This window comes from Podarcis raffonei, chromosome 10, assembly GCF_027172205.1.
Source record: "Podarcis raffonei isolate rPodRaf1 chromosome 10, rPodRaf1.pri, whole genome shotgun sequence".
NCBI classification, from domain to species: domain Eukaryota; kingdom Metazoa; phylum Chordata; class Lepidosauria; order Squamata; family Lacertidae; genus Podarcis; species Podarcis raffonei.
This window is the reverse complement of record NC_070611.1, coordinates 6,568,099-6,582,704: the sequence shown is the minus strand read 5'-3', so window position 1 is coordinate 6,582,704 and position 14,606 is coordinate 6,568,099. Positions and strand designations below refer to the sequence as shown.

Here is a 14,606-nt window from a genome sequence, read left to right as displayed (position 1 = left end):
ACAAAGTATCATGCTTGACAAGTTTGGGAACTATGTAACCACGCACAGAGGCGTAGCAAGGTCAGGTGGTACTCGTTGCGGAATTTTTTTGTCAAAACCCCGCCCCCCCATTTGAAATTATTAAAAGAAGGAAAAATAAGATACTTACAGTTGCAAGTGTTATTTTCTGGTTTATTTACTTAACATTGTGAGCGTAAGCACTTAAAACCCCTGCAGACTCCATGGCTTCAATATCAGCCAGAAACAAATTTCTTCTAACCCACCACCCCATTGCTCTGTTCACTGGCCTGATGGTAGAACTTGAACCTTGCACACTATTTTGCAATAGGTAGGCCTAATAACGGAATTGCCCTCATAAGGATGTATGTTTTCCTTATGATTCGGTGCAGCTCCCTTTACTTTTACAATGCCTTTTAAAACAGGTGGCTAATCTGTGTCCCTTCAGGTGTTGCTGGACTACAACTCCCATCACTCCTATTGGCCATACTAGCTGGGACCAGTGGGGGACGTAGTCCAGCAACATCTGGAGGGACACAGATTAGCCCCCCAACCCCCTGTTTTAAAGCTGCCGTGTAATGCACCGTATCAGAAGCACAAATCCCTTTCAAGGGGCCATTTTCCTCTCCTACTCCTTGCGTTTTTTCTTAGTATCTGCCCTGAACAACCTGCAACTCAAACACTTGCTCATTCTTTTGAGACATTTGAGTTAGTCCTAATAAAGTATTGTTCAACTTCAACTATTGGGCTGTTGTTGTTGATTTAATTAAACGGACCATTTCAAAAAGAAACGGATGTTCTTAGGCTGCAGTTCTACACCTGCTTTCCTGGGATGAATTCCCATGGAACTCAGTGCAGCCCTCTTCTAAGTAGACATGCAAAGGAGGGCACAGTTGTTTAAGCACCATCTCAGCAGCTCACTGAACAATGAGAAACCATTTTCATGCTAACGTGAACATATTCTTATATTAATGCTCTCCTGAAATGGTGATGTATGGATCTTAACTTGTGTTTCTTTGGGGTCTTAGGAGGCACTGATGTATCTCTTGGCTGAATGAAACTGAGAACACGTCATCCAGCTTCTGTGTTTGAAAGACATGTTTGTCTATTATTTTTATTATTAGTTGCTGAATACCTGGCACACATGGACCGCAATAATCAAATGGACATAGAAAAGTAGGGGGGAAATGTCTTGGTAGCTTTATTGCAAATATCCCTGCTACGTAAAAATAGCCTTGCCTGATCAAACCGAAGGGTCCTGTTCTCCCCCTCTTGTCCGTCTCCAGCTAAGGCAGGGAAAGTGGTGGAGTTAGCTGCATGGGTACCCGGAGCCAATGTTGTGCGCAGGGGGGCAACATGATCATGGTGGCGCGATCTGCCTCTCACAGGGACAGCTGGGTGAGCCCCCCGCGGTGTGCCTTTTTGTCACCCCCCCCCCCAGGGAAGACAACCACCCCCACCGCCCCCCCATTCCTACGCCCCTGACCACACACGCTCCGGTTTTGCTGAACAACTCCTATGGTGTTTTGTGATGTCTTCATTACATTTTGTTTCAACTGGGGCAGTTATAGCAGACTAGGATTATGCAGATTGTAGAGGGAAGGACATACAAACAAGCGAGTGCACAAATCCATGGCATGTTCCTAAATTTCCAACTATGTTTTGTTTTGGTAAAAGAATACATGTTTTAAAAGGTAATGGGGGGGACCTACAGCATGAATAACAGCAAAGCAAAATAAATACATTATGTAGTATAACAGGTTTTTTACATATGTGTGCCAACAAACTAATATTTGTCTAAAATATTTTTAGGCTTTGGATGCTCTTGGCAAACTCTGGAAAATAAAGGAGATTATTATATCAGAATGCAGGCTGTTAACTGATACAGGAATTAAGGTAAAATAAGATCCTATGTTATATATATGTTACAAGCATCAGTACATGTATGTCACTCTTGAACACATCTGATTTACAATGAAATAGTAAATATGCTGAGGTTTTTTTCTTAAAACTGTTGAAACATGTTGCCATTAGGAAAATGTACTCAAGCCATGGCTGGTTTCCTTTACATGCCAACTTGGGCTCTTTAATTGTCCTTTCAGCTCCAGACCATTATGACCTTTTTATTTTACAACACTTGTTTATATGGCACATTATTGTGTGCTACTTTTATGATTTTTATAGCTTTTAGCTTATGATATATTGTGTATTTACATTTTCATTGTTTTATTCTTTTTGTAAACTGCCCTGGAAATATAATTGAAGGGCTGTAAAACCACTTTACATAAATAAATAGTGGCTTGCGTAAAGTGTTCCAGGAAATTTAAGGATGAGTTGAGATTTGAATTGGCGGTTTCAGTTTCTTAGCTCATATTGTTAACCACTGCGCTGCTCTTGCTCTGAACTCCTGAGCCTTATAGATGCAAATGTGGGCAAGTGAAACTACAGTGACTGAGAGTTTTGGAATGTGGAAAGAGAAAATATTCAGCCCAGGAAGGGAGATTTAACTAGAACATTTTAAGAAGGGGGAAATGTCTCTGCACAGCAACCAATGGCAGTTTTGCCTTTACTTTTTAGCAGGGCTTATTTAAAACAGGATGTGTTTTTGGCAGTGGCTGCTATGCAGCCCTCATGGGATTCTGATAAGATGGCTGAGACAGAAAACAGATTGTGGATAGAAAACTGCAGCTTTGCAATAAAAATGGTGTCGTGTCCCATCATTTGTGTCTGGTGTATGCTAAAAAGAGAGAGAAAGGACTGAGGACAGATTCCTGGGGGAAACTCAGCTGAAGGAAGCTGAATCGACCATCACGAAGGAACGAAGGAACTATTTCAAGAACAGGAGGAAATCTTAAACACCTATAATGTTAGTAGTGGAGGAGAAAGACTTGTGCAAGCATAGAAAGAGACTCTTCGGTGAATTAATCTAGCAAAATATTAACCCTGCATTAGCAATAACATGGTTTCACTACAAACTTATACAGTTGTTATATTTTTTAATCTATATTCTGAAAAATGCCCAAAAATCTTGCACAGAAATCACAGTGATCACCACATTTTATCAAGTAACAACTATGAAAATAATGACTATGCTATCCTATAAATTAGTACCTTTCTGAAATATACTCAGAGTCGCAAAGTGATTTCATGCTCTTTATTCAGCTCATAGTGGTGAGGAGGAATGAATGAATGTCCCCTCAAAGTATCTGCTTTATATACATTATTTACACAATGGGCTGCACATGATTGGCTAATTCCGGAATTCTACTGTAAGCCGATCAGGTTGTGGATTCACTTCTATCTGGAGCATGATTGGGTGGTTCCTGCCAACCAATCATACCGCTGCATTGTTCTAGGACCAATCAGACTGCTGCCTTTTGGATCCTATTGTTCTAGGACCAATCAGACTGCTGCAGTTTGGATCCTATTCAGCTCAGTACATAACACTTTCCGTCGTAAAATTCAAGCATCCATCAATCTATTGTTGTATATATGTATCATTCATTATCTACAGCCACACAGAGCTGGTTTGAATTTTGCTGCTCTGTATGCATGTGATAATGCACAAGCACACATTTGACAGAATAATTTATTCTTTGGAGAATAGTTATGAATGGAGTTTCCAGTGTGCCTCCATGTTCCTTGTTTATTGTAATGTAAAGAGCAACTGTGTTAAAAGTACAGATATCCTGTCTTAATTTATGGAAAGCCATTATGTAGTCGTCTGGGCTTTCATACAGACATCAGGAAAAGCATTTAGAGAAAGCTGCGTGGAACTGAAACTTTATTTAAATGGGATTAACAATTTCTCTTCCACAAAGTCAATTCCTTAAAGCTAATCAAAATTTCCAAGGAACATGCCTTTTTTGCTTGCTACAGTGACTTTAATCACTTCTTTATAAGTGGTGTAACATCTTCATATAGGATGCAACTTGGATCCATCAGCTAGGGGCCATGTGAGCCAATACGATGATGACAGAGATGGAGATTCTTGACTGCTAACATCATACAACAGATTGTAGTTAGACTGTGGGCTTTAATCTTTCCCAGTTCTCTTCTTTCAGCACTAGATGTTGAGGGCCACTTGCACTATCAGATGTTTCAAAATTTTGTGGGGAACACGCCAACACCATGTTCTGAGTTTCTCTTTCTCAATTCCTTCTCAAAGAGATAAGTCCTCGCTCCAGGAATATCCTGATATTTATAAATAAACCAAATCTTCTTTAGAAAAATACTACCTCCCAACACCAATAATCATCATTATTTTTCCAAGGGATTGTATTTTTGTGTGTGTAATTTTAATTCTTTCTTCTTGTACATTAATGGAGGATACGTTCCGCTTAAATAAACAAGAATGAAACCCCCCCCCCCCTATTTTTGTATGCCTCTGTTAATTGAGCAAATAGAAACTTGAAGGAGCTGGTGGCTAAGATAAGGTTAACACTTCTCTTCCAGAGTAGTTGTCCCAACTCAATTCAGGGATGCTGTAAAAAGAAGGGAAATCTGGTCGTCTAGTTTGGACCTATATTTCCAGTCTGAATTAGCTCCTACATTGTGAGATGGGCTTTGAAGCCTTGTCTAGAGTATATTCTAAAAATAACCAGCTTACTAAATAAGAGTGTTATTTGAAAAAAGTATACAACAGCTGTTTTCTATCACTTTTATGTGTTAAGATTGCCAGATTATGTTTGGTTCACTAGTGTTGCCAAGGCAGTTTCGCTGAATTATTTTCCCTCTACAAACTGATCAGCTATAAAAATACAACTTTGAGACAATGTGATTAATTAGCACAAGTACTTTTTTAAAGCAGGAAGAACTACGGATATGATCTTTTGAGGTTTAAAACTGTTCATCATCAGTTTAGTAAGTTTAAGAGTCTCAAATGAGCACCTTTTTCTCAAGCAGTGAGACATTCCAGGGGTCTAGTGCTTCACAGCGTTTGGTTTCCTTTGGAAGAAAGGATCTCTGGAAACTTATGTCAATTTGCAATATTGAAATTTATTTACTAATATACACCTACTGGGTGGACAAGATAAAAATACAGTTGTGAAGACTGCAGTATCTGATGAGAGGAGTAATTTCTTGAGAGAGAATGTTCTGTCTTATCAGGGAGATTTAGAAATTTAGATTTGTTTTATATATTTTTTCATTTAGATTTTACAAAATTTTATTCAGATTTGCACACATCCATTTCATTTTATACTTGATCAATCCACTAAGTTCTTTCTCTGGTCAGTCACCACCAACTTCAGACCCTGTTATCATATTTTTTTTTGCCCTTGTGTGCATCACCTTACACTTGTTTACACTGAATCACATTTTATGCCCTTTCACCAAGTTTGAAGCAATTCTTTCTTTCCTTGCAGTCCCTTTTTGTTCTTACCACTATGAAAACTTAATAAATCAAATCCAAGAGCAGTTTGCAGGCTTGAAAGAGCACAGAAGCGTGTACAGATAATTCAAATGAGCTTTTCTTGACTACAACCAGTAAATAACTTAACTCATTAGGAGAGGGAAGTACAGTGGTGCCTTGCAAGACGAAAATAATTCGTTCTGCGAGTTTTTTCGTCTTGCGAATTTTTCGTCTTGCGAAGCACGGTTTCCCATAGGAATGCATTGAAAATCAATTAATGTGTTCCTATGGTCAAAAAAAGTCCAAAAAGTCCAAACAAAGCCAAATTTGGTACAAAAAGAGTTTATTAAGTGTTCTTTAAAGTCACACATACTGTAAAGAGCATTTTAAAAATTGAAGAAACAATAATTTAAGTTTCTAAACATGACAGAAAAGCATTTAAAAATCACCAAAGTGTACTGTACATACATTTTCTAAGACTCTGGGGGACAACTCGAAGAAGGTTCCTCTTCCCTCTTTGCTTCTTGCTGAAGAACCTGTCCATGGTCTGCTGCTTCATCCGCCTTTTCAGCACCTCCCTGAAAGATGACATGACCCTCGTATCAAAAGTGTTTGCAAGGTCACGTGTCAGGTCCTTGTCAGGGTGGTGCCGCTGTGCAAAAGCCTGCACATCTTTCCACTTCTGGCAAATGTCCCTCAGTTCTTTGGAGGACAGCCGTTCCTCAGTTGCTTCCTCCTCTTCCAGCGAGGCCTGCTCCTGCGCAGCCTCTGCCTGCAGTTCGACCAGCTCCTGGGTGGTCAGCTCGTGGTCGTGCTCCTCCACCAGCTCACTGACGTCTTCCTCTGTGACCTCCAGGCCCATGGTCCTCCCCAAGGAAACAATGTCCTGCACCACTGTTGACTCTGGTGCATCAGAGTCACTTGGTGCCACACAGTCCGGCCACAGGCTGCGCCAAGCGCAATTCAAATTTCTCTGGCTGATCCCGTCCCGGGCCGTGGTGATCATCTTCAAGCAGGTGACGATGTCGAAGTGGTCCTTCCAGAATTCCCGCAGGGTGATGTTGGTGCAATCAGTCACCTCGAAGCATCGCCTGAAAAGCTCCTTGGTGTAGAGTTTTTTGAAATTGGCGATGAGCTGCTGATCCATCGGCTGGAGCAGTGGCGTGGTGTTAGGCGGCAGGAACATGATGTTGATGAAGCTGAACTCCTCCAACAAGTACTCCTCAAGGCCTTTAGGATGAGCAGGAGCATTGTCCATCAGAAGCAAAGCCTTCAGCGGCAGGTCGTTGTCCAGCAGGTACTGATCTTCAGGTCGCCGCTTGCGTTGGCACAGAAGAGCAGGGTCAGACGGTCCTTCACGGGCTTGTGGCCAGGCAACTTGGCCTCCTCCTGAGTGATGAAAGTCCTTTTGGGCATCCTCTTCCAAAACAGCCCGGTCTCGTCGCAGTTGAAGACCTGCTGTGGAACGTAGCCCTCCATCGTCACAACCTCCAGGAACTCCGCTGCAAAGTCTTCAGCCGCAGGAACATCAGAACTGGCAGCCTCTCCATGCCTGACCACGCTGTGGATTCCAGCTCTCGTCTTGAACCGGTCAAACCAGCCTCTGCTTGCCTTGAAGACTTCTGGCTTGCCTGAGGTTCCTGGCTGTTGCCGGACGAGGTCTGCGTGCAAGGCCTTGGCCTTTTCACAAATGACGGCCTCAGTCACTGTGTCCCCTGCACGCTGCTTCTCTTCTAACCAAATGAGCAGCAACTTCTCCACCTCCTCCAGAACAGCTGGGCGGTTCTTCACGATCCTGGTGACTCCCTTGGCTACATCAGTCGCAAGGATCTTTTCCCTCATCTTCAGGATGGTCCCGATGGTCGATGGATTCCTTCCATACTCCCTGGTGAGGTCTGTCACACGCATTCCACCGTCGTGCTTCTGGATGATCTCCTTCTTCATTTCCAGCGTAACCTTCTCCTTCTTCCTCTCGCCGGCCTCTGCAGCAGCAGTCTTCTTCGGCCCCATGGCAGCATAGCTCCTACCTTCGCAAACCCAAAAAAATAATAATCAGTGCTTCACATCCAAAAAATTCAAAAGCACCAAACCACACAGAAATCCAAACCCAGAAATCTTTTTTTTTAACAACAGCAGAGTGCCCCAATGGTCACAAAAAATCATAAAAATGCAGAAAAAAACACACAAGCTTCCAGATTCTTGCAAACCCCTCCCCAACACCAAGTCCTTGAATTCCAAACACCCCAACCCAAAATCCAAAAACCCCCCAAAAAGTTTTAAAAGTTTAACTTACCAAATGGCTGCAAAAGAAGTTTTGGAAAAGCTTCAAAAATCACCAAAGTCTTCAAAAACCTCAAAAAAGGCTACCACACCGCGTGCTATGAGTTGCTCCTCGAAGTCAAGTCGCAACTGCACCTCTTCAAGCAATGCACCCTGGGTATTAACGGTTTTAAGAAAAAGGAAACAAACTTGCAAGACGTTTTCGTCTTGCAAAGCAAGCCCATAGGGAAATTCGTCTTGCGAAGCAACTCAAAAAACGAAAAACTCTTTCGTCTTGCGAGGCATTCGTCTTGCGAGGCATTCGTCTTGCGAGGCACCACTGTAGCTCAGTTCCACAGCTCATACTTTGCAAGCAGAATGTCCCAGGTGTGATTAGAAAAAAAGCTCATCTGAAACCCTGGAGAGCCACTGTCCATCCGTGCCAATGATGGCTGGGCAAGATGGACCTATGCGGGCCTTTTCTTAAAGGGGGGACTCACAGGAACTCAGTTCCAGCACCTCTCAGGTGGGCATTCAGTTTCAGCACATATCTGGCAGGCTCCATTGCCATTCTAAGAGAAGAGGGAGATGTTCATGGTGAGTTCCAGCACTTCTTTTTCTAGAAAAATAGCACTGGGCCTATGGTCTAGCTCCGTATAAGGCAGCTTCCTATGTTCCTTTAATATTTTTTCCAGCCATTTAATGAGAGAAAAAGTGCATCAAGTGTTTGGAGAAGATTAGCAGATTATCTTCAGCATGAGTGCATTGTGAAACCTTAAATCTTAAGTGCTCTGGGTAAATTTGAGAATGAATAATTGATTGATTGATTTGTGACTTCTGTTCCAGAGATTCTGCCTTGATTTAAGACGCTTAGACCACGTTGATTTATCTTATAACCAGCAGTTAACAAACAATTCATTAAAAAATTTGGCATTCAACTGCCACAGAATTACAATTCTAAGTGTGACTGGTTGTCCCAAGGTATGTATGAAAAGAAAGACAACTAGTACTAGAAACTCTGTTACTGAACATATAGACATTGTTCTGTTAAAATCATTGTCAGTGTTGCTTGTATTAGTGCTAAAGGCTTTGGTGGTAATGCCTTAAATAGACCTTAAATATTTTATGAACTTACTAAAACTTTTCTTCTCTTGGCTGTCGCTAATAATTCCTTATTTTCCCCCAAAATGTATCTTTTTTGCTTCATTGACAGGTCACTGATACCGGCATTCAGTTTGTGGCTGCAGAATGCCCTTTTTTGCACTATTTGGATATTTCAGGCTGCATGTGTATTACTGACAGAACACTTAAGTGTCTGTGGAAAGGTTGCCTTCAACTTCGAATTCTTAAGATGCTGTACTGCCCAAATATTACCAGGTAAGTTGTTCTCTAGAAGTCTAGTTTTTATTTATTTCACAAGATTTATATACCCCTTGATTGTAATAAAAACCTCAAGGTGGTGTACAAAAAGACTAAAATTATTAGTTTTTTTAAAAAACCCAGTTAAAAACTACTATTTAAATCATTCAGAATTAATTAAAATCAATGATAAGCTAAAAACAGATTGTAAAACATGTCAACATTCTACAAGTCTTAATAAAGGTAAAGGGACCCCTGACCGTTAGGTCCAGTCGTGACCAACTCTGGGGTTGCGGCGCTCATCTCGCTTTATTGGCTGAGGGAGCCGGAGTACAGCTTCCGGGTCACGTGGCCAGCATGACTAAGCTGCTTCTGGCGAACCAGAGCAGCGCACGGAAACGCCGTTTACCTTCCCGCCGGAGCGGTACCTATTTATCTACTTGCACTTTGACATGCTTTCAAACTGCTAGGTTGGCAGGAGCAGGGACCGAGCCATGGGAGCTCACCCAGTCGCGGGGATTCAAACCGCTGACCTTCTGATCAGCAAGTCCTAGGCTCTGTGGTTTAACCCACAGCGTAGGCTTGCCTAAACAAACATGTTTTTAGTGGGCACCCAAAAGTGTACAGTGAAGGTATCTGATTCATGTCAACAATCACGTTGTGGATGAGCTTGTTCTTGTGGACTTATCTGTTTGCAGATCACCACATAAGCTACTTAATAAATGTATACATCATGTACCAAGAGTCATCACAATAACATTCTTGTTAACAAAATAGTCCCAATGATCAACCAGATGCCTTCATCTACCCCAGCTGCAGCAAAACATGTTCCTACAGCCACAGCAGGCGCTGTAACTCTCCAGTGGTTTGATTTCACCCCTGAAGGCACACTCTTCCATTGTCTCCCAAGACAGACAGATGTCAACCAACCAAACTTAGGTGCAAACCTATACACACTTTTCTGGGAATTACCGTATTTTTTGCACCATAACACTCACTTTTTTCCTCCTAGAAAGTAAGGGGAAATGTCTGTGCGTGTTATGGAGGGAATGCGTACGGGTGGCATGCCTACGGATTTTCCTCCTCTAAAAACTATGTGCGTGTTATGGTCGGGTGCGTGTTATAGAGCGAAAAATACGGTAAGTCCCATTGAACACAATATCTGACCCTGACCACTAGGGCTTCATAGACACATCCATCTTATTGGGGGAAAACAAAGCTACATTCTGTGAAGAACTACTTCAAACTAAATCTTATTAAAATGAACAAAGATTGTGCATATGATGTTCCCAGGGCTGTACCTTCTGAGTTCAGCAGGGTTGAAAGGTAAGAACCCACAAGCACCGATTAGTGCTATTTGCTTTCTCAGATGCAATTTATATGAACAGCATATTGTATAGTCCAGCTTTTAATGTCCTCTCTGGCCAAATTGTTCTTGCCATTATATGCATGTTTTGTTATATTAATCCCACTCCCTCCGGCCCTAAAGCTTGAGTTTCTCAGGGACATGGGGTGAAGGAGAAATGCAAGTCTTTCTTTCACTGCCAAAGTCTCAGCTAAAATTGCCTCTCCTGGCACACTATTTACTGGTACATTTCATGGGAAGCTTCCATCAGGACAAATAGGAAGTTCCCTTGGAAAGCAAGTAGCATATTTGGAGAGGATTTTTGTTGTTCTGACTGTGGTCTGGTGGATGCTTCAGCTTCTTCAGGGCTATTTACAAAAAATGCATATTTCCATAACAAAACCACACACCTCTTTTCACTTGTGGGCACCCTTCTGTCTGGAGAGAAGAGACGACCCTGGGGTGCAAGCCCAGACAGTGTGAATCATAACAATAATAAAAATTTATTATTTACCTGCTGCCCATCTGACTGGGTTGCCTGCCACTCTGGGCGGCATCCAACAAATTAAAACATCAAACATTAATAACTTCCCTAAACAGGGCTGCCTTCAGATGTCTTCTAAAAGTCAGATAGTTGCTTATTTCCTTGATATCTGATGGGAGGGTGTTCCATAGTTGTGAGGACCCCCCCCCCCGAACCTCAACCTCGCTGTTGTGATCCAAAGGAAAGCGGACCAATAGGTTTGGCACCAGCTTTGCTGGAGGAGTTGCTGGATCTTGCCATTTTGCATCTGTAATACTTAACGATGGTGGTGTTTTTAAAAAACCTGTAATTTACTCTATAGACAACTTCAAGTATGTGTATATGTAATGGTTTCATTATTTTTGCTGACCTCTTCAAGAAGCATACCACCTGGAAGTTGTGTTACAAGTATTAGTGTATGTTAAATTGGATTCATTGAATGAGTGCCAAGTTGTTTGGCCCTCCGAACCTATACAATTTTTCTAAATTATTGCTGCTATCATAGTCACTATGAACAATTACAGTGTTTGTGAATATTCTGTGACACAGTCCTGAAAGTAGGTTAGAAGCTCAGACACACAGCTGGTTTTAGGGTCCTCTAGTTTTTTGCTATATTTATGTTTTACACAAGAGATTCCTTCAGAGAAAAGACTTATACAGTGGTACCTCGGGTTACATACGCTTCAGGTTACATACGCTTCAGGTTACAGACTCCGCTAACCCAGAAATAGTGCTTCAGGTTAAGAACTTTGCTTCAGGATGAGAACAGAAATCGCGCAGTGGCAGCAGGAGGCCCCATTAACTAAAGTGGTGCTTCAGGTTAAGAACAGTTTCAGGTTAAGAACGGACCTCCGGAACGAATTAAGTACTTAACCTGAGGTACCACTGTATGTACATTAATAGTGTCTGTCCATCTATCTATTTCAGACAAGCAGTTTCAAAATTTGCACCAAGGCTCCAGAAATACGAATACAACGATGAAGAACCTCCTCAGTGGTTTGGTTATGATACCAAGGATGACACACCCATTCCAAAGAAACATAAAAAACCTCGGCCAAGCATAGAACCAAGCATAGAGTCCAGTACACCCTCCATGCTATCCCCTTCAGCAGAAAAAAGTGTGGAATTCAGTCTCCCCCCACAATAGAACTTCCACAGAATACTGGTAATCATATTTGTTTAATAGCCTTAAGCACAAAGAATTGAAATGGAAACTCATTTTTGGTTTTTTTAAGAAGATAATGATACATTGTCTTAAAATTGTTTTTAGTTTGATAGCTAGTACAAGTCATCCTAGAAAACATTGTTACTGTCTTTCCTAATTAGTTCAGTCAAATAAATGTTATTTTGTTCAGTTCTTCTTTGAACACCAGTCAACAAAGAGCTTATCTACAAATAATTAACATAATTTGTGTACAGTTTAGTGCTATGTACATTTAAGAAAATTAAGTTGGTATTTTTCTGGTTGTTGAAGACAGCATTCTGCCCCTTAGTAAGCTCAGAATTCTCCAGCTGTCACTCAAACTAAGGAGGCCTTAAAAAGAAAAAAGGGGCAGCACAGCATTTGATCTATGGAGTATTAAGTGTATCTTGCGTTGAGATAGTTTGTATGCCAATCAGTTTCACCCACACGTTACCTAAAATGCACAAGTGACACACACATTCCTCAAATAATAAACATTCTTTATTGTTTACTTATTACATAGGTGTCCTGCCTTTCTTCAGTAATGGAACCCAACATGGTAGTATTTCACATTCACGGACTAAAGGCAGAGCTGCTTAGCTCTATCATGTGCCTTATGCCATGCAACTTTGGAAATGATAGTCTTGCTTCACTCGTTCTGATACTGTAGTTTATGTGATTGTATCGTGCAAAGCTTTTTAAAGCTATTTTGAGAGAACGGGGGGGGGGGGTTACAAAGTGATATATCAGTATTTTTAGTAAATAATTGAGGGAATCGGTGCATGAGTGCAACAGACTATTGCTTGGGCAACTGAGCTTCCTTCTCTTCCTGTGAGCCACCAAAATCTGCTCTGGAGATTTAGGAGACCCTCACAGCAGATTGGGAGCTGCTTGATTCAGCCCCTCCAGATGACCGAGGCCAGCCTTGTAGGCTGGCAAATGTGGGCTTGCATTCTTTCTGTCACTTGCAGAGGCCTCAGAAATGCTGATTAGTTACCACTGTGGGTGTGAGTGCACACTGGGGAGATCTGATCTAATGCCAACCGTCTGTCCTATGGGTGAGGAGAGGTGGTGATGACTCCCAAGGTCTGCTGGGAACACCTCTGGCCTCCACTGCATTATTCTGGCTCTACTCAAACCTGCATTGAGTGGAGGCTTTCTTGCACTGCATCGTCCTCAGTGACTTGCTATCCAATATTCCTATAAAAAGGTGGTGGACCAGTGTGGGGAGAGACCTTGCTCCACCATGGTGTCAGAAGCAGTGAGGGAGAGAACTGGGGCTAACCCCCTAGAAGAAAGGTGGAGGAAAGCAAAAAACAACAACTCAGGATTAAGCATTTTAATATTCAGGGTATTTGTTGAAAGTTTGGCTGTTTAAAGTGGTCAATAAACAAGTTAGGGGGAAAAGGTTGTTTCCATTGATTTCTGAGCATTTGAAGCCAAAGACACCAGAAACACTAAAACATGCCTCAGTGCATTTTATATGCAAACAATGGGCAAGATTTACAGTAATCTTTCTGCATTGTTTCTTGATTAAGTAAAGATTATTCACTCCATCATAAGGCCTTCAGTTTCACAGACTGGAACCAGGTTTGACTTTTGAGATGAACTGTGCCATTTTCTGTCTCTGCTTTAATATATTTTCCTTGTTTATCCTGTTGATTCATATGGCCTAAATGGACAAAAGAAAAATTATGGTAGTTAATTTCACAAATTGATTCTGGGCCCTTTTTCTAAGCAGATTACCTTCATGGAAATTTTTACTGGAATAAATCACAACGTGTCCTGCTGCTTGGTTTCTTCCTTGACATCATACCATGACTCATCGCAGCAAAGTCTCAGCAGAATAGATTTGGGGAAGAATAATGTGTCTTTGCATTATGTTGATTTGAAATAGTCCATGATTACAGAAACATGTTTTCCCAATGCAAACCCTGTGGATGCAGAAAGCTAGCTCTTAAATTCAGGTTGTCACAATTCCTAGTTTGGGACTCAGTCTCTGTTGCTGGCCATAAGCTGAGTACAGCTGTAGCAGGCTGAATGAATCACTTTCTTGCCACTCCATGCAAACTAGAATCCATGGACTTCTATGCTTTAATCTTATCTTCCAAGGCTAAGCTGTGCTCCAAAATCTATTTTCAGCCTCTGGATTTAGAAAACCAAGCAGAACTGTATTCCAGAGGTAACCTGGGTAAGACTCCAAAAGATGAAAATGAATGAGTAGCTAAGTTGGAAGGATATTATGTGCATAAAACAATTTAGCGCCTTTGTTTGAACTCAAATGATTTATGGGAAAGCATTTAGTTTAGGCATCTGTTCCTTCCCCTGAGAATATTCTGTTGAAATTAGTCATATCTCATAAGTGCAAACTACAGTGGACTGTCCTTGGAGGAAGTAAAAGTTAGCATACCACTCACAGGAAAAATGGCCAAAATTATTTACTTAAGTCACAAAATGTACAACTAAAAACAGTATAAGGATGCCTACTGTATTTGAAGCAATACTGATATTCTTCCTGATGGATTTAAGGTTTTCTCTGCCACTATGTAAACCAGGTGCCAGTGACAGAGTCTCATAGTGTACAGAA

At 41.5% G+C, this 14,606-nt stretch overlaps 2 protein-coding genes across 2 annotated transcripts in view; one reads left to right on the top strand and one right to left on the bottom strand.

Annotated features, from left to right (window-relative positions):
* The window catches only part of FBXL13 (F-box and leucine rich repeat protein 13), a 72,783-nt gene extending 60,246 nt beyond the window's left edge, over positions 1 to 12,537 (top strand). The window contains 5 exon segments of the mRNA XM_053406703.1: positions 1,810 to 1,893; positions 8,456 to 8,590; positions 8,823 to 8,986; positions 11,764 to 11,876; positions 11,879 to 12,537. Of these exon segments, the coding sequence (XP_053262678.1) occupies positions 1,810 to 1,893; positions 8,456 to 8,590; positions 8,823 to 8,986; positions 11,764 to 11,876; positions 11,879 to 12,042 (660 nt within the window). The 3' untranslated portion in view covers positions 12,043 to 12,537.
* Positions 12,538 to 13,343: 806 nt separating this feature from the next.
* FAM185A (family with sequence similarity 185 member A) overlaps positions 13,344 to 14,606 on the bottom strand; it is a 37,074-nt gene continuing 35,811 nt past the window's right edge. The window contains exon 9 of the mRNA XM_053406712.1: positions 13,344 to 13,691. Coding sequence (XP_053262687.1) covers positions 13,576 to 13,691 — 116 coding nt within the window. The 3' untranslated portion in view covers positions 13,344 to 13,575. The remainder of the gene's footprint in view (positions 13,692 to 14,606) is intronic.